Raw genomic sequence first — 20,926 nt, 5'->3', positions numbered from 1 at the left:
CCTAGCCATATCAGCCTAGAAAATCGCAACTTTTCATTTTCCGTTGGTTTTGGTACACAATGTAACTACAGAATGACAGTGTTCCTTTAAAATCTTCATACCTACGTCTGTGAGAAACATACTGGTAGTTAAAGCCTTTGGTCCCAGGATTTTGACTTACGGCCTGTTCCAGTGGTGCATACAGAATTGGGGGAAAGGCATTTAAATGTGCTACTCTCTTTGCCTGGAATAATTTGCTAATTAAGTTACAGCTTGGGGAGCTGGTTTCATTGGACACTTTTAAAGTGACTTGAAATAATTAGGAAACTGAAACATTAGGCTTTAGATGTTTTGACTAGATATGTTTTGATATCCTAATACTATAACCCACATTGTACTTCTCATACAGGATGCCAGTAATGTTCTGAAGCTGCTTATCAGGGTTATTTATCCATCAAAAACACAGAAGTTGGTTCCCGTCTATATACTCTGCTTCCCTCCTGTGGCCAAACCTGATACCACCAAACTAACAATTTAATCTGAATGAGGGAAGATGATATTGCTTATGATAAGAAACCCATTTACCCATCCCTGACTAATGGAAAGCAATAACGACAGTTATTTGAAATATGAGAAACATTGGTAAGTCTTTCTACAGTCCACTGTGTACAGATTATTCAGCAGCATATCAGGACACTGAATAAATGCACGGGAAAATGTAAACTTTAAAGCGGTTAAAGAAAGAACGCTAATTTTGCTTTAGTATTATAATTTAGCCTGATAATTAATGTAAAAACAATTAAAACTATGCATATGTAAACATGCTGCTGTAATGGAACCTTAATTTATATGATGCCATGATAACAAAAAAGACTTGATGACTAGACTTGATGACTAGATGTATAGAATTAATCCTGAGGAACCATGTTTTGACCACATCTCCTTTTAGATGGGAGATGTACATGCACTCAAATAGCAATGCTTCACCATGTTCTCAGAGACTATAAAAATATTTCCCCGACAACTAAATGCACTACATTTACAGTAATAGTTGCTACCAAGAACCATGAAAAGATGTCAGAGCGGCACACAAAAGGAAGCAAAAAATAAAAGCAGGTTGGCTTAAACTAAACATGAACATTCATTAGAGCACACAGCCACACTACAGATTCAAATGTCATATGATTCTCTTTGACTTTGCTTACTAATTATCAATGTGTAGCATAGAGCAGACACTGTTTTGAATCTCTTTGTGAATAAGTCCAGAAAAAACAAGATTTTTTTTTTTTTTATATATGCTATGATGGTACAATTTACCACACTGTAACACTTGAGGATATAATAGTCTTCAAAACTTTATTGTTAGATTGCAAAGTGCAGGGCACCAGAATAAAGAAAGAAAGCTGATATAAATGCCACAAGATTCTGAACTTGTTTGCAGGAGGCGATCAGCTCCATCAGCATCAGAAGTACTTGGTGGGATCTGATTTGTCACACATTTGAAAGTGAAGGTGGGAAGTGATGCCAGGATAAACTTTCTGCATGGGGAGCATAGTTCCGATCTTCTGCCCTTTCCTGAGGGTCCCAGAGTATTTGATTGGCTTAACATAAAACAGCTTGAAGCAGAGACCTGCCAAACAAATCAACGTTGGGAGATAGAAGATTACTGTGAGATTATGACTTTGATGTATAAAATCTTTTTCCACATGTCCTATATTGCTAGTAGTATTTTATCAAGCAAGCAAACATGAAAGTCAATAAAATTGAGTTTTGCTGCATTGCTATTAATGCCTTTAGAACATTTAACAGATGTAAATACAAACCTTCTCCACTCAAGTTAATGCCATCATTTATAGCATTGTTCTTTTTGTAGGGAGCAGCTTTGCCATTCAGCTTCACATTAAATGGAGCATAAACCGTGGCTCCGTCAGCACACACAATGTCAACACCCTGATGTTTCCGTTTTCCACCGTCTCTGCAGCACAAACACACGTAAAGAATAATTCACCACAAAATTAATATTCTGTCATCATTTACTCAACGTGATCAAAACCTTACCAAATCTTGAATGTACAATCAAACAGGATGCATCAAGTTAGATCTGAATTGTGTCATCAAATATTATTTGTTTCTTGTGTGTCCTGTGTAAGTTTTTCAGTGAATAATAATGTTAGTACACATAAATTTCCAGTGTATGAAAAAAAAAAAATAATAATACAGCCTGGTCTCTTTGGGAAATACCTTATGTTTCCAAAAAAAATGAAGATATGGATTTAAAAGTAAATGAGGGTGTGTAAATGATGATGGATTTGATTAGTATGTTGTAGTATATATGGCACAGAAGATGTTTGGTAACATTGGGCTGTAGTGTCAAGTCTCTGGTAACACACTAAAAACAAAAGAATGTTATCAGTTTCATAACACAGCCTCCACTAAATGTGTCATCAATGACTTCTGGGAAGAACTATGAGGAGAGGTCAGAGAAAACTAAATTTGTTTGAGATTTGTTTGCTCTATATAAAGGGAGTCAGAAGGAGTAGAAAAAACACACACACACTTTACCGGCTGGCTCCATAGTATCCACAGCCGTACTTTCCATCACATCCTCTTATACGGTTCTTTGAGTTGCCATTGCAGAGGGGGCCAAGTTTCACTGTGAAATGAAAATCATTTTCTGTGTTACTTTATGCTCTGTCTGTCTTTATATGTCTGCCTGTTTGTCTTCTTCTTTATTTATATTTCATACCTTGACTAGCATCAACAAGACAGCTGCAAATCACTGAAAAAGACACACACATTGAGACTTTAATTTGCATAATTAGTTTTTTTTTTTTGTCGTTGTTGTTGTTGTTTAACTGTCTTTGCAATTTACTATAATACATGATATTTACTTAACATGTTTACTCTTTTCGCAATGTTTTTTTTTTTTATTGACACCATAAAACACCAGTCAAATTTAGCAAATTAAAACTAATCTAAATACTTACTCTTGTTTGTGAGAAAATGTCAAGCATTTAATTCATCCTTAAATAGATTCGAGGTAAAATTACAACATGCTTTATTTGTGCTGTAGACATTTTTTTCCCGTTTAAAGAACGTTTTCTAGTTGAAAGCTAAAGCCGATTAAACTTAATTGTCATTTCTTACCTGCCAAAAGCAGAAAACTGAAAAGGATGTAAAGTTTCATGGTCCTGTAAGCATTTGTTTTCAGATGCTGTCTTCTCTGCTGCCGTCCTCAGTCTGGTAGGAACATTTAACTGAGTTTTTATATGTTGTCTGGGATCATGTGGAAATTCTGCTTTCAACATTCATGCACACAATCCAAACACAATGGCATTGCTTAACAGCCAGAAAGGGGAACAACAGACTAGTCTCAAATGTAAACATGTTATTGCATTGAAATTAACCCAGTACAAAACATACAATGCAAACCAAAATCTTACAATCATTCTATTATGACCTCATTGGATTTTTCTCATTGGATATTGTTTTGTTGGACTTTGTCGGTTATTCTACAATGTGCGACTAAATGTGGTGTTACAAAATTAAAAACACTAACTTATACACAACTATACATTTTTTGTATACATTTTTAGTACAGATACATGTAGTATAGTGCTACTCATGGCTGAATTAACAATAGGGCTAGGAGGGGCTGAATTTTATGAAGCTACGAGAATACTTTCTGTACAAAAAGTAATGACTTTATTCAACAATTTGTCTCCCTGATTTCACCCTGGTTACATTTTGGAGAATATCCACGCACTGAACATAAACAGTGCATGCTTTTCTGTGTCAGCTGCATCACGCAGACATGCTGAAGGGTCAGAGAGCTCTCGGAATTCTTCAAAAATATCTTAAGTTGTGTTCCGAAGATGAACAGAGGTCATACAGGTATAGAACAACATGAGGGTGAGTAATTAATGACAGAATTTTCCTTTTTGGGTGAACAATCCATTTAAACCAGTGCTACACAATGAGAATGAGAATAATCTGAATAATTACCACAGGGAAATGTTTATATCACAGGGAAAGTTATTATTAATGTGTGTCACCATTGCTTGAGTGCTTGAGTTGGTTCTAGTTGTAAGTCCTCTGCAATGCTGCTTTTTAAGTAAATGTGAAGCCTCCATCTGACTCCACAGCTTAAAGACAGTTCCCTCCTTTTTACTGTCTCTAAACAAATTATAATAATTACATTTGGATAAAAATGTTATTGCCATATATACACATGCATGCAAACATACACACACATACTGTTTATACACACACACACATAAGGTCAACATTTTACATACACCTTGCAGAATCTACAAAATGTAAAAAAAATAACAAAAGAGGGATTATACAAAATGCATCTTATTTCTTATTTAGTACAAGCCTGAATCAGATATCTCACATAAAATATATTGTCCACAAGATAAAATAATAGTTGACTTTATAAACATGACCCCGTTCAATATATAGAGTTAATACTGTGTTGTTAGCTGAATGATCCACACTTTTTGTTGTTGTTGTCGTTTAGTGATACTGCCAGCTGTTCTTCAGAAAAATCCCTGAGGTCAATTCGACATTTCTGTGTATTTGAACTCTTTCCAACTAGTGTTGTCAGAAGACCCGGTACTTTGGTACCAAGTCTAAAAAACAGAAAATGTTACGGTACCAGGTTTTTTTAAGTACCGGTGGTATCGAGTACCCAGTCAACCAGGTTCTAAATGCACTATCCAAAAGGTGCGTATCTCGATCTCTTCATAAAGCACTGAGACGTGGTGACATCAAAAGATCAACTAAAAGAGTTCAAGCAGGTAAGTTTCATTGTGTTTCCCATACATTGATTTATTTGTGGCGGCCTGCCACAATATTAAAACTCACCGCCACAAATAGTTTTTACAAAAGGCTTTGACTTCATTGAATAATCATGGTCACTGCACCTTTCACAGTCGAAACCCCGGTGCGGGTGTTTTTATATCACTGTATTTTTTTGAAGGAAACTGAATGTCTTCAGAAAATTATGGATGTCATTTTTATTTGATCATGCCTGTAATGCCTAATTTAGTATTAGAAAGCAAGGAAGGCAATGTTCAAGCCTTACACATAAGAGTCTCAATTTAATAACATGCTCTACTGTGGAAATTAGTGCAGGTGACACCAGTCAAGGAGCATACCGTTAACAGAAATAAAAGCATCTTGTGGCAAATATTATATATATATATATATATATATATATATATATATATATATATATATATATATATATATATATATATATATATATATATATATATAAAATACAATGTAATAAATGTCTCTCTCTTCAGTGCCTCTCTCTGTTTCTGTCATTCAGGATGTACCTGAGAGCATTCGGTCTGCTTAATAATGGGACTGGGCTGTTTTTATTCGATCAAATAAATGCATGCAGACTTAAAGGATTGATTCACTTCTAAATTAATTTCCTCATAATTTCCTCACCTTTATTTATTGTCTTTCTTTCTTCATTTGAAAAGAAATTAAGGTTTTTGAGGAAAACATTCCAGGGTTTTTCTCTTTATAGTGGACTTCAGTGGGGTTCAGTGGGTGGAAAGTCCAAATTGCAGCTTCAGTGCAGCTTCAAAGCGTTCAACATGATACCAGAATGGATCATCCATTTCTATAATAAAATATAATACCTTTTTTAATCTCAAATGCTCGTCTTGAGTAGCTCTTCAATGCATATGCGTACTCTGTGCAGATACAAAAAAAAAAACAGCACATTGAGTGCAATCGTCCACACAGATTTTAGGTTAGTTTAATTATTGTTTTGATGTTAGGTTAGTTTAATTATTGTTCTGTACATTTACTTTATACAATGTAATATTTCTTATTTTTATAATAATTATTTTTATTTATTTTTTAAATTAAGTTTTTAAAGTAGGTTGATTTCATTTGTATCTTTGTTCTATTATAATTAGTTGCTGTTTACTTGTGTTCAGTAAGCTTGGTTTTACTTGGGCTAGTATTTTATTGTGACATTGAAATTGGTAACAAGAAATTTCAATGCATCCAGCAATTCTGATGGCTGATGGTAATTCTTATTTATCATACACACACACATAATTATTATGATGGGGGCCCTTCAGTAAGTCATAGCCCCAGGGCCCAGTGAGGTCTTAATCTGGCACTGGTGCTACTTTATCAGTCTTAAACCTTTGACAGAGTGCATGCAGGTGGGGACATTCCAGTTTACCAATGAATGTTGGCAAAAAGCAAATCAAGCCTGCCCTTGTGTTTTCCTTAAATCAATCAACTATAAAATTACAACACTTGATGCTGAACCACTGAATATGGGAATCCAAGTGAAAAAAAATCGACTTTTATTAGGAATGTCATTATACATTTCAGTGACAAGTAAGAGTTTGTGGAGCATGTCTAAAGGCTGTAATGTATCATTAAAGAAGCTAATGTAGGAATTAAAAAAATAAACCGTTGAATTATTGCAGTCTGATTGCAAATAAACCACAGCACAGAACAGTTATTTCATGTTTCTCCTTTTCTGTTTCTGCTGTTGTCAACAGAGACGGGACAAAGTGAACATGGAGACATTCAATAACAAACCAAGAGGAAGAATGAAATCAAAGGGCTGTTTGTTGTTGTGGGTCAATCTAGGGCATGTTTGTGCTCTTACAAATCAGACATACATATTCTTTTGTGTGTGTTCATGGATATAATAATGCACACTTTTGTAACCTAACCCTATCACTAACAAACAATGATACCATTAGGATATCATCACATTTTTAGCATTACAGAGAGAGAAATTGGTGTCGTCTTAATCATCCAATCAGGCTAATATCCATTTTCTACATTCAAATTTTCTGAAATCTTTAAATCTGACTCTTGGTAAGTCTCTTTTTCAAAAAAAGGTAGGATGTAAACTAGAGGCAAGCAGAAGAGTGTTACAATTTGTATGTTTTGTAATAAAGTTGTTATGTAGCCTACATTCATTTTTGTCACCGACATGTCAAGTAGAACATTCACTTCCAAAGTAAATTTGAAATTATCCACATAAGTATATTAAATGGTCACAAATTCATGAGCTGTATTGCTCATCCAGATACAGAATATATCAACAATATATCTATACCATTTTAAGATATGTGGAATAAAAGGATTAAAAATACTTACTTGCTACAAAATAGTCAGAAGAACCCAGACTAAAGGAAAGCAGTTTTGACGAATCAGTGGTCTGGCTTTTGCAAGTTAAACTCATAAAAACATCTTTGCTCACGTGCAAACAAGTGCGTACCGCACACAATCGTGAATAATTTCATTCCACACTCAAGTTGAGTCATTGGTGTGTGATAGAGCATCGTCTGCGATAATATGGTTAAGTGTTGTTGTAATGATGCGCCACCAAATATCACCAACCACACAGAGTGCATATGCACATTGATTTATTAGTATATTAAAACAAAAAAATCCTGTTATTTATGTAGGCCAAGTTAACTTAATCTATATCACATAAAGAGTATTCTTGTTCTGCAGATGCATGAACACATTAAATAATAATTTTATGCAAGTTCAGTAAAGCAATACATTGCATAAATTTTAGACATAATATTATTGTATTTGCTCAATTTTGCCACCAAAAATAGTTTCAAACAGATCACAGGACTCTTAGCAATGGATCAGCTTTTTTAACGAATCGGTTGCATAAATGATTCAGTGATTCACTCATTAACACAGTCAAATGCTTTGTTTCTGAATGAATCAGCCGTTTGAATGAATCGGTTGAATCTCAATGATTCACTCATTAACATTCACTTGCTTTCACCTACTGGCGGTTTTGATTTCACATTTCCACTATTTTTTTCATGTTTTAGATTATTTCAAAACCAGTTCTCAACGTTTTATGTTAAAAACAAACCTTGAGGCCTTTTTATACATCTGTATCTGCAGTTTGAATGCATCCATGTTCCCTATGAGATACATAAACTGTGTAAATACATGCTATTTCAGATGCAGATTCCAGAATTTTTTTCGTATGTTGGAATGAAAGACACTAAACGGAAGAAGTGCTTCTTATTCTTATCCCATGAAATGAAAGAAATAGTTGAAACTGAACACAATCTTGCTACTCAAACTGTGTATGAACATATATATATATATATATATATATATATATATATATATATATATATATATATATATATATATATATATATATATATATATGTGCTTCTTTTCCATTTTGCTTTTATGTGTACTTTTACTTTTAATTGCATTTTGTTATACATGAGGTCTGTGAAGGTGAACTCACTTCTTTCTGAGACTGATAATGTTTAAGCATACAAAGACAAGTTTTCATTTGAAATATTTATATATACAGTACAACATACAGTATTGCACTAAAGGAGATAAAAGAGCATTACACTGAGCCATAATTGGACAAAAGACTTTTGTGAATCTTTGGAACAGGGCTGTTGCTAGGAATTCTGGGCCATGTGCACTCTGTCACCAGATCAAGGTTTTAAATGTCTCCACTAGAGGTCGGTAATGTCCACTAAAAGGAGTACAAAGTTCAGAATTATCATTTCAGAAGCTACATTAATTAAAAAACAAAAAATTGTGTTGTTAGTACAAATAATTTTAGTCATGTACATAATTAATGTTAGGAATTAACAACACGAAAAATGGAATCATAACTTCTTGACATGACAGTTAAGATATGGTTGCAGGTATGTTTGTGGTTTAGCACAGGAAGCACACAGAGCTACACAAAGATATAGATGCTGCTGTATTTGCAAGGACATGCTCACAAAAGGCATTTTAGTCTACCATTTGCTAATTAATGGTTAATACTACACCATAGCTGCACTGTCACATTGTATATTACATGGCTGAAATGTCCATTACATTTGACCTTTCACTGTTAGAATTCATTAAATGCCTTCGGTTTTTAATTTACAGTTAAATTAAAATGCAATTATACACTGAACAAAATTCTAAACGCAACACTTTTGTTTTTGTCCCCATTTTTCATGAGCTGAACTCTAATGACAGAGACTTTTTCTATGTACACAAAAGGCCTATTTCTCTCAAATCTTCTTCACAAATTTGTCTAAATCTTTGCTCACTAACAAAGATTTAGACAGATCTGCGAACAATATTTGAGAGAAATAGGTATTTTGTGTACATATAGAAAAAGTCTTAGATCTTTGAGTTCAGCTCATGAAAAATGGGGGCTAAAACAAAAGTGTTGCATTTATAATTTTTTATTCAGTGTATCTTCCACATTTTTTCTAAAGTAATAGACATCCTTCATTACAGTTTACTGATAATATAATATAATATAATAATATAATATAATATAATATAATATAATATAATATAATAATATAATATAATATAATATAATATAATATACAAACAAAGAATTGTTTGGGATTTGTTAGATCACTACATTAACTACATGACTGTTTGTGGCAGTGTGAAAATGCTGAGCCATATTGTGTATCTTTACAAATAGCATTCAGTGCATTCAGAATTTCAGATGCCAACCTGCAGTGGGCTTCATGAAGGAAAGCCTTGAAGCATAACAACTGGTGCATATTGCCTTTCCTTTTTAAATGTTTTTAAATATAACTATTTCCTGTCTCCTGCATCACTAATGACTAAAGGAAATAAACAGAACAATGAAATAATATCTCCTCATATCAGTTTTTCCTGTGCAAATGAAACTAATTTCAAGTTATACACACAGATAGGCAGAATGACAGGTGGGTGGACAGATAGACAGACAGTCATCTATAGTAATTATTCAGTACGCCCTAGAATTTTTGACTTACATAACCTAATGTCTTCTGATTTGCATTCCTGTCGTGCTAAACTCATGATCCGACTGCTCCTTCAGTCTTGCTCATCTTTGATAGTAAGGTTACCTTTGTCCTCGATTCTGAGGAGGACTCTGAATCAGACCCAGAACATCTGAGAGCCTCCCATAACCTCTGTCTGAAATCCTTAGACACATAATAAAAGATGAAAGGATCGAAGCAGCTGTTAAAGGTGCTAAAAGACAAAGCGATCTGGTATGGAACATATAGGTCAAAAGCTGAACTGGAATAATGCAAAAGCATGAGAATGTTACTAGGCAATAAGCAAACCACAAAAACAATTAACATCAGCACAGTCACTCTTATCGCATGTGCGAAACGCTCCCTTTCAGCAATAAGTGTGTGTAACACCGCAGAATAGCAAACTAGTACAACCAGCAGCGGAAGCAGAAAGCATAAGGAGAAGAGAACAGCAAAGTACGGCAGGAAGTACTTTTCTTGCTGTTCTCTAGGTAGTGCATCATGGCAGGTTGTTATAGGAGGGTCGATTATCGTATAGGACTGTTGTGAGACTAATAAGGGCACAGCAGCAGCTATAATCACGATCCAAACCAAAACACTCATACAGACAGAATTCTTTTTACTTCGTAGCATCTTGGCACCAAAAGGGTGAACGAGAGCTATGTAGCGATCCACGGCGATCAGTGCCAGACAAACCACGGAGCCGTACATGTTTCCATAGAGGAGCCCAATCACAACTCGACAGAATGGTTCTCCAAATGTCCAGTTGTTGCCCTTGAAGTGGTACACAATACGGAAGGGGAGCACCAGCAGTAGCAGAAGATCGCAGAAGGTGAGGTTTATCAGCAAAATGGTGGATGGGAGTTTCTTGGTTCGGAAGAGCAGCACCCAGAGAGCCAACAAATTTGACGGAAGCCCAATGAAAAAGGCGAAGAGGCAGACAAGAGGAACCACTAGTGTAAAGTTGTAGCTCTGGATCTGCTCCTTATCCTTTTCTTGAAGTGTGCCGTTATACAGAGGCATGCTTCGCAGCTCTAAGTGAAGGAAAGACAGATTTGTCCGTTTTAGTCACATCTTATATCTTTTATATCATAAAAGATGTTTACATACAGTCAACAAGAGAAAATAATAGTTGAATTTATGAAAAATGACCCCATTCAAAAGTGTACATCCACTTGATTCTTAATAGCCTTATATTAATAGCTACCTGAACGTTTGCTCATATGCTCATATGGGTCGTATGCAATTATTACAGAAGGTTCAAATGCTCACTGATGCTCCAGAAGGAAAAACCATGCATTAAGAACCATGGGTGAAAACTTTTTGAATTTGAAGATCAGGGTAAATTGAACTTATTTTGTAAAATAAGGAAAAATGTACACATCTCCATTTTGTTCAGGCTCTTAATGCATGGTTTTTCCTTCTGGAGTATCAGTGAGCTTTTAAACCTTTTTTAAATAGATGCATATGAGACAATCATTTACTGTGTTCTACACAAGTCATTCAAGTTTGAATTTATGTGCATTGAAGCCCATTTCCAATACACACAGAAAAAGAAAAAAAAAAGCTTTGCCTAATCTTAATTATGATAATATAATAATATAATGAGATAAAAAAGTAATAATTTTGACAAAAGTAAAAATGATGTCATCATTTTTAGATTAAAAGTTGATGACATCCTATAAATTGATAAATGACAAGAAGTTATGACAAAATAAAATAATTATTAAAGAAATTAATTATTAATAATGGCTGTTTGTGTTAAATAATTAAATTCAGTCAACTTTTCAACTGTCTTATCAATATTTAATCAATGCCTCATTCAATTAATTATTCTTATTAATTATAATTTTGACTTTTTATATCAAATCATAATATTACAATTTTCTTTGCTCAATGGCTTTTTATCACATTATCTCAACATTTTCACTCTTAATTATGACTTAATTTTAATTATGACATAATTTCTACTTTTTATCTCATAGGCTACGGAATCAAAATGTCGAATCTTTGTGTATTTTTTTTTTTCTTCTTCTTCTTCTTCTGTCCGTTATGTAGTGTAATGGCCTCCATATGACTTGAGGGTGAGTAATGATGTAATGATGAAATAATTTCCATCCATGGGTCACCCAGTCTACTTTCTGAAGAATTATTTATTTTAAGGTCTAAAACTCACTCCCCTGTATCCTGCTGTCATTGGTGCCGCAAAATGAACAAATGTAGACAGACTATTTTAGACCGAATCTCATGTCTGAGCATGTTAGGCTACAGCTCAGTGCACTTCTTACACATTCGAACTGTTATAACGGTGCTTACGTTGATACTGTACGTAACTTATTCTAATGTTTTTTAACAAAAAGAAGAACATTCCATACAGGTAATAAAAGACAATTAAATCAGTGTGTGTACAGTTTTTAATATAATGAGAATCAAAGACTTACTGATACTGGAGTTTGAGCTTTTCACCTCTGAAGCTGAAGAGACGTTCAGAAAAATGAGGAGACAGAGAAAAGTCAACCGAGGAATTACAAAAAATGTCATGTTGCTGAAATCTCTTTCAAATAAGTTTTGTGGTTTAAAGGTGAAATCTTGGTCTAGGCTACTGATTCGTTTCTAACGGTGTGCTATTTTCAGGTTGTAGAAGTACAGGTCCACCGCGTCTTCATACACGGTTCCTCTATTCGCTTAGCGTTTGTCTCCTGGTACAGAAAGGTTAAGCAAAAAAAAAGTGTTTTAATAGTTTTGACTGGTGTGGTTTCTAACCCCACCCCCTCGTAAGTTTAGACCAATCAACGAGTGTCTCTTGGCTGTTCCTTTCAAATCTGTGAAGATTTGAGACAGAAGTCGCCGCCTCATAGGCTATTTCTCTGCTGTTTTTAGGCTAGCATATGGGTTGGCCTATAGCTCAAGTCGTTTGAAACGATAATAATCATTTAAAACTTATAATGATAAAAACAACTGAAAACTTTAATGTTGCTAGCTAGGTGAATATTGCAAGTGATTAGTTTTGGCATTATAGAGCCAAACGATTTGGAGAGAGACTGGATAATGCAATGTTTATGAGTAGCCTACTGATTTTATATATAGTTTGTAACTTATACCTGCATTTATATTTTAATTATTGTACAGTGCTGAATGTAACACAGTAATAACATTCTGGAATGTCACATAACCACATCTGTATAGCAAACAGGAAGAGATAGGATCTGAAGGAAATGAAACGTGTGCTATGGGGAAAAAAATGTCGGTTTCGCGTGATGATATTTAAAAAAATTAAAAAAAATAAAAAGAAGGTGAATAATAGCACTTTGTTCCATTTAACATTTGAGTTTTGTTTTGTTTTTACTTAATAATAATGTCCTATAATAAAAAATAAATAAATAAATATTACCTGAATTCAATGATGAACTGCCTTTAACTATCATTTTGCATTATTGAGACACAGTTTTCCAAATGAATGTTGTTCAGTGCTTTGACGCAATGTATTTTGTTTAAAGCACTATATAAATAAAGGTGATTGATTGATTGATTGAAATAAAATAAGTTTTGCTCCAGGATAAAGAATCCAAGATGAAACTAATCTTGAAAGTAAATATTCAATATTTCATACATGTTTTAATTTCAAATAAACTTTTGTAAATAACTAAAGTTAATCATTGAGCTTTAAAGTAAATCTTTTCACAGTGTCTGGTCTGTGTATCCCTGGGTCTCCACATGAGGTCTCACTTCCCCTTATCGTCACTGTTCATTGTTTTCAGCTTTTTCCACTTACATCGTTTGCACCTGTCTTTAAATACCTGGGTTGTTTCTGTCTTTGTTACGGAGTCCTTGTTTGATGTCAGAGCGTTATTGTTCTAGCCACAATAAATCACAACAACGTATATACAATTACAAATATATAAATTGTCAGTTTGTTTTTTACACACAAGCACAGATATTTTTTTTTTCAAACACCACATGGTGAGATGCAAGAAACACATGGCAAGAAATCTGTAAGACTCGTCCATAACAACAAAAGACAATAAGTAATACATACACATGCTCACATTCTTTCACACACACACACACACTCACACACACACACACACACACACGTCTGTTAAATGTTATAATATCAGTGTTGATGTTGTGAGTTATTTGTGTACTGTCATGCCAGTATAGTTTGTAAAGAACTTACTGTATAATAGTGTTTTTGCATATTTCTTATACAATTTATAAAGTTTGCCAAAAAATGTCAAATTCGATCTTAAGATATATTCAACAAATGTTCAATGCTTTATTTATAAACTCTTTAGCTGTTAATGACTTGTTTTGTCTTGTTTTTAATAAATGTTTACCTTTTGATAGTTATTCTTTGTGTGTAAAAGTGTTTTTAAGATGAACAAGCTTTGTAAATTTAATGCCTTGCTCAAATTGGGTTCATTTTGGGCTAGCAGTGTAATAATTTTAAACCATAGAAATGCAACCCAGCATGCTGGGTTAAACATAATAATTGGGTTGTTTTCAACCCAGCATTTTTAGAGTATAATATTATAATAATATAAATTATTGTAATGTAGGACTTTATAGCCTCCACTAGAGAGAGCCAGATACAGTATCTGAAGAGTTGTTGATATGGTTTAAGTACAAACTGATATCTGCTATTATAGGCCAATGCAAGAGATTTGCTTAAAGAGGTAGTTAGAGGTAATTGTTTAAAGGTAAAATTATGGACAATGAGGTTGGAAATAATATGATATTGGATTCTTTTATCTACTGCTGATGATTGTCAAGAAAAAGTAAGGATTTGTTTGTTAGACTGTTAGAAAAAATTAAATAAAAAAAGCTCATCATAGACTGTGATTTGTTGTCCAGTGCACCTTCATACTAATTGGCTATACAAATGCAGCCAGGTGTGGCAAATGTTCTGCAGGCAACATAAATATGATTTAACCCATTTAATCACAAATTGTTCCCAGGTAAAAGAGTGTGTGCAGTTTTCTTAGATAACCAAATGAAACAATATGCATGATAACAAACAATTAACAAGTTACACAATTTAATAATGTAAATCAATTATTTACTTGGGTAACACTTTACAATAATGATACATTAAACATGACTTAACTAAATTAGTTAACTTTTAGGCTACCTTTATTCATTTAGAAGATGATTTTATCCAAAATGACTTAAAAATGTAAAACATTTACATTTACATTTATTCATTTAGCAGACGCTTTTATCCAAAGCGACTTACAGATGAAGACAGTGGAAGCAATCAAAAACAACAAAAAGAGCAATGATATATAAGTGCTATAACAAGTCTCAGTTAGGTTAACACAGTACACGTAGCATGGGATTTTAACTAATATAATAAATAAAAAGAAAACAGATAGAATAAAAAAATAAAAGAATAGAGCAAGCTAGTTAGAGGTCTTTACACATACACACACACATACATATACAATTGCATAATAAATGAAAAGAAAATAGAATACAAAAAGATTAGAAAGGTAGTTAGATTTTTTAAAGAATAGAATTAGAATAGTGAGTGTTAAAGTTAGAGGGTACTAACTTTACTGTACTGTTCATTTGGTTAATTTCTTACATTTAGGGTACTACTACTTTTTTGAAGTTGTTACTTCAAAGTTCAAATGCACTTTGAACATCAATTAACAATGAACAATTGCATTTTTACTGATTAAAAAATCTGAAAGCAATATTGTTAATTTAGATAATGTATAGACAATGTTGACAAACCTTATTGTAAATTGTTAGGCCTACTGTCACTTATTTAATGGGGTCTTGAACTAAAAAAAAAACTTTTGGCATAAGAGGTCATTGTGTAATAAAAACATCCTGTAAGTTTCAGAACTCAGCTTTGTCCTGTCTAAAATCAGCTTATATTCAAGGTAGTCTGCCAAAACGGCAACTTTTGTTCTGATGCCAATATTAGGGAATAGTGCATGAACTTTATTTTCATTTTACTGTGGATTGGTTTACAAACAAGGCACAATTTGACTTAAGATTTTCAAAAAGCTCGAAACCCTAAACAGAACAACGTTAAATTTACCGTTTAATTTGGAAGGTGCATTATGGCGTCATCAGTACTGTACTCTGCTTTACATGCTTCTCATAAACATCATCTGATCTTTCAGATGAGCAAACTGGAATTAATCAGCTCTGATCACTAGCAATACAGAAAATATTTATAAAATAGCCTTCAAAACCTCTAATACACATTAAATACATAAACAATTACTTGTTAACTTGTAGACTCTTCACATTAAATGGTACGACTGGTAGTAGATGAGTGATTATTAAGGGCCAGTATACACGCACTGAAATGATGGTGATGTGGCCCTGTCTTTCCCGCCCACTGATCTGATCTCACAGAGAGACGCGCTGCGTCGCGCATGCGCACTCGAGTACGGCTCAGTGTTGCGAGGACGAAAAAAGGCGAGCAGAACAGCATCGGTCTGTCTATGGCCGAACAAGCCACGGGCTGTGAAATACCCCAACAAAGAGAGTGTCTGACTGTAAATAATACAGGTGGAAGTGACCGAACAGGTAAGATATCACGTCAGAACCTTTTTTTTTAAGTAAATCAAAATCTCACCTCGTGAGGAAAGGTGTTTTTGTTGCATAGCAATTGGTTGTAAGGGCTGGTTGCTTGAACAAAGCTGCCCTAACAGCAGAACAGATACAGATGATTACATTTAACAGTCGTTAAAAGCCTATGTACTAGTTAAATGACCTGTAACGTTAGACAAGCTAACCGCATTTAATACAACCAAACGGGGAACATTATATGAACCCAAGCCTCCCTGGTGAAATACACTCATTTTGTTGTCATCGCAAAGTCAGTAACGTGGAGAAATCTATCTAACGTTACCCATTCCTTCTTTCTGTCTGTTAGGGGAAGCGACGCATGGCTCTTCATATGAACGTTGTGGCTTGAAAGGAGGACAGTATGTTTACATGAGGGCTCTTGAGACAGAGCGCTGACCGTTGAAAGATTCGCAGAGTCGGGTTACTTTGTTCGGTGAAGACCTTGCTGAAGATGCTGAAGAGATTGGCCGCGCCGGCGTCATGCAGCAGCTGCCTTCTTGCCTTCCTCCTCGCCTTCGTCTCGCCCAGGTGTACGCTGTCTATCGGTGCCGACAAAACTATGGTGAACAAGGAGGATTATTATAGCGCCACGGTCAACGCCACCGTTCTGGACCATAAAGGCAATCCTCAACAGATATTTACGAAGAATGACGGGCGCTACGGGCAGAATTCCCCCAAAACAGAGGCGAAGGGGATCGTGATCGCACCTGCTGCCGTTAATGGGGGTGAGTGTGTGTGTGTGTGTGTGTGTCTATATATATATATATATATATATATAATACAAATATTTTCTTTACAGCTCTTCACTTATCAGAGTTAATAGTAACAATTATAATACTCCCATCTTTGGAAAACGGAAAACTGGGAGGCTTGTGAGTGTTAAGTAAAATACACTGTCAAGGTCAAGAAAGTATCATCAGATTAGTCCATCTGCCATCAGTGGTTCAACCGTAACGTTATGAAGAGACGAGAACACTTTTTGTACACAAATAAAACAAAAATAATGACTTTATTCAACAATTCCTCTCCTCTGTGTCTCTCCACATCACTGTAGCTCCATTCTGGAGAATATGAGCTGAACGCAGGCAGCTTACCCTTTTCTGTGTCAGCCACGCTGCATTGATGCACTGTTTTCTTTCAAATCAAAGTGTAAATACAAGCAGAAAACATATCCTTGTGGCACGGCTGACACAGTATAGCATACACAGTTTGTGTTCAGTTCATATTCTCCAAAATGGAATTACGGTGATGTGGAGAGACACAGGAGAGGAATAGTTCAGTTGTTGCTTTTTATACTAAAACAGCAACATTATACTAATTAACAAAGTGAAAAAGTTAAATCGCAAAAAAACACCCCTTTAAACTTGTGATGCTTTTGGGAAATGGAGCCCTGGTCTTCAGCTGGTTGAACTTAAAACCACACATTCTAGAAAATTGTGGAACCTGACTGATTAGGCTGAGAGACCAGCTAAACTGTCTTAAGCATGAAATATGTTAGGTAACCTTGGGCCAGTACATTACTAGCTAATGACCAGTTTGAGCTAGAAACCTTACAAAAGACTTTGTCCACAATGGATGTTGATACTGTGTTTTTGTCTACATAGTGAACCTAATACATTTTATGGTTTGTTTTTATTGTCACAGTTGAAAATATGTGAAAATCCGTCTTGCTTTTTTGAAGAGATCATCTTTGAAAGTCATTTTAGTAAAGTGTGGGTTTGCAGATTAGAAACTTCCTGTGATATTTGACATCTTAACAGGACTGCCGTGTCATTTCCTCTGTTGTGCACAAACAAAGGAGAAAACTGATATTGAGAAAGCTTCAGAAAAAGTCTGCTGGTCGTTCAGTGGAGTTTCTGCATTTTTCTTACCCTTGATACTGACAGTTGCTTTCTGTGTATGAGACCTTGTGGATAGTCAGTCCTTTGGCTGATTATCTTGAAATGATTCAGTAAACAAAACTGTACACCTTTCGTACTATATACTTACATAACCTCCCCTGAAGAGGCCACTCCACTGTGTGCTCTGAAAAGTCAGTGACGTATGTGATAAAGGACAGAAGTCTGGCTTGCTTTGTTTGTAATTATAGTAATGCCATTCCTTACATAATGCTCCTTCCTCGAAGCAAGGGTTTACAGTAGGGGTGGGTATCGCAGGGTATCTCACGATACAAAATGAATCCCGATACATGGCTCATGATACAATAATATCACGAATACAGCGTTTTCTGCGTTAATCAATATATTGCTAGACAATCCTATAAAAATGCATCATGATATCTGTATAGCTACAACAACAAAATACCTGGTGCAGTTTTTTTAGTTCTCATCTCCATAAACAAAAGATGCTGGTGCATCTCTGATTTGTTGTTGGTCAACCATTACGCTCGTATTTCTTCTTCGATGTGAATTACAATTTAATTTCCTTTAAACATCTGTAGTCTGGGATGCGCTACCCCAAGATGTCTGGAGGTACTGCTGCTCCGGTAAGCTAAAGTGGTAAACAGCCACAGTGTAAGTATGAATTCAGATCTTTTGTGTGTTTAAAATAAATATTGAAACTTTCTGCCAGAGTATGCTTTGGAATCGTTAAATATTTTCCGGTTCCAGTTCTGCCTAATAGTTCTGGTTCCATTGAAATCATTTAACAACTATTAAAAAATAATGGTAAGAATGGCAGTGTATCTGTTATTTGGTTTGTGACATCCTTAACAGGAAATGCTGAATCGTCAGAACACCGGCGCGAGGCTGCTCACAGCGCTTGGTCACGTGTCGCACCAGAACTGTTTTCGGAACTGAAACATAGACATTGCTCATGGTTTCCGGTTCTTTTCAAAACAACATAAACCAGTTCTGAATGAGAACTGGTTTTCGGTTCTCAACCCAACGTCTTGTGGCTGGAAATATTGTGATAAATTGTCACATTGATTTATGGTTTAGTTTACAGATCACAATACAACGGGAGAAGTTTCAGGTTATGGTTGTCACAATTGCCAATGACAACATGCAGGATCAACAATGTTCATGTAGTTAAATTAGTGTACATTTAACCAGTTTAATATGGAGGGGCACTGAAATCTAGACCTTTGTTTATGTGTTTTTGACTTACACTGTACATGATGTGAGAACAGTTCGCTGTTTAGGTTTGTAATAGCATTGTCTCATTAACTTTAACTTTAGCTGGCAAGATGACATTAATGTTGTGCTTGAACCGATTATAATTGTAACCTAATGAGAGTATGACAACTTCAGATGAAAGTTTTGCATCTTCCAATGTTTCTCAATGGCAATGAAACCTGAAGATGTCAGAGTTCCACACCACGTGCAATGGATACTTGACTGCCATTGGTTCATCTGCTTTAGAGGGGAGGGGCTTACCGACAGGTCAATTGCTTTGCAAACTTGTTTAATAATACCAGTACCATCCATGCTCTTTAAGGCCAAAGTTGCTCTTTGCTTTGCCGTGGCTGCTGTCTGTGGCTGTCTTTATCAATCTCTCCTATTTCTTTTTAAGATGACACATTTAGGCATATTAATCTAAATTAGCTGCACTTGTTATTCAAAATTTTGCTGAATCATTTATTTTTTCCTAGATCCTCTTGTATGTATTGAATGGCTCAAGGGAAGTGAAGTATCTATAATCATTCTTAGGTTGGCTGGTGTCGTCTTCCAGGGTTCGGATGTATATTTCTCTCTCCCTCTCTTTCCCATTTGTTCTTTTATACTCTGCTTGTTCAGGTTACAGGATGCTCAGAAATCACCAGAAATCCTTGAGACTGAGATTCTCTGTAAATCAATTATTAATCAATATTTATAGGACCATTAGAATGCTTTTTAAGGTGCTGGGTACTTTGACTTGGTTCAGTGCCATTGTGGTAAGACTAAGGAAGATGAATTTGTCAATCATCCATTGCAATCCATACTGCTGATCACAGATTTTGTGTTCTGTTTTTAAGGCTTGTTTTTGATGAGCTCAACAGGGCAGTTTTCTGTCGCGTGTCCATTCCTCATTGTACCAGTTTTAGCTTACATGCTGTTCTAGTCAACTGAGTGTGTTGAATTGACCTGAGGCAGTTGTCTGACCTACTGGTCATTATGTCAGTGAACCCAGTGGAGGTCATTAATCCTGATCCAGCCAGGAGCTGGAACAGGGACACAGGGCTCTATATTTAATGGGAAAAATTCTCTCAAGGACATTAGCACATCCATTCCCCCGTTTGAAGTGAGGAAAGTTACTGCTCCCAAAAAAAAACAGTGCACTCATGGCGTGTCAGAATCCATTTTTGCAAGTTTAACGATGGGAAAACGGTTGGCGTGCTCAGACTCGTGTTCTAAACAGGTTGTCCCTATTCTCCTAATGAGTTACGGCAGAATTTGGAAACGCAAAGACAGAATGCGTATCCAGAGATGAAACGGAACTGCTTGTGCGCTAACAAATAGGTAGCCTAATTCTGAGACATACATTGGTTATCCATTATTACATGTAGGCATTTTTATATTCATGTACTGAACACAATAATAATCTTT

At 35.1% G+C, this 20,926-nt stretch overlaps 3 protein-coding genes across 5 annotated transcripts in view; 1 reads left to right on the top strand and 2 right to left on the bottom strand.

Moving 5' to 3' along the window:
* Positions 1-1,314: 1,314 nt before the first annotated feature.
* Positions 1,315-3,239, bottom strand: LOC113113990 (leukocyte cell-derived chemotaxin-2-like). Its single transcript, XM_026280643.1, has 5 exons — positions 3,127-3,239; positions 2,726-2,758; positions 2,542-2,632; positions 1,803-1,954; positions 1,315-1,609 (listed from the first exon to the last, which is right to left on the bottom strand). Exons 1-5 carry the CDS (start codon positions 3,164-3,166, stop codon positions 1,443-1,445), a joined length of 483 nt encoding a protein of 160 aa, XP_026136428.1. The 5' UTR covers positions 3,167-3,239; the 3' UTR covers positions 1,315-1,442.
* Positions 3,240-9,047: 5,808 nt separating this feature from the next.
* LOC113113989 (proteinase-activated receptor 4-like) lies at positions 9,048-12,557 on the bottom strand. Its single transcript, XM_026280642.1, has 2 exons — positions 12,251-12,557; positions 9,048-10,843 (listed from the first exon to the last, which is right to left on the bottom strand). Exons 1-2 carry the CDS (start codon positions 12,348-12,350, stop codon positions 9,846-9,848), a joined length of 1,098 nt encoding a protein of 365 aa, XP_026136427.1. The 5' UTR covers positions 12,351-12,557; the 3' UTR covers positions 9,048-9,845.
* Positions 12,558-16,197: 3,640 nt separating this feature from the next.
* LOC113113988 (E3 ubiquitin-protein ligase RNF130-like) overlaps positions 16,198-20,926 on the top strand; it is a 40,162-nt gene continuing 35,433 nt past the window's right edge. For all 3 annotated transcript variants that reach the window (XM_026280639.1, XM_026280640.1, XM_026280638.1), the window contains exons 1-2: positions 16,198-16,358; positions 16,708-17,125. In XM_026280639.1, coding sequence (XP_026136424.1) covers positions 16,852-17,125 — 274 coding nt within the window. In that variant the 5' untranslated portion in view covers positions 16,198-16,358; positions 16,708-16,851. The remainder of the gene's footprint in view (positions 16,359-16,707; positions 17,126-20,926) is intronic.

The sequence above is a fragment of the Carassius auratus genome, chromosome 14, assembly GCF_003368295.1.
Source record: "Carassius auratus strain Wakin chromosome 14, ASM336829v1, whole genome shotgun sequence".
NCBI lineage: Eukaryota > Metazoa > Chordata > Actinopteri > Cypriniformes > Cyprinidae > Carassius > Carassius auratus.
This window is presented reverse-complemented; position numbering and strand designations above follow the sequence as displayed.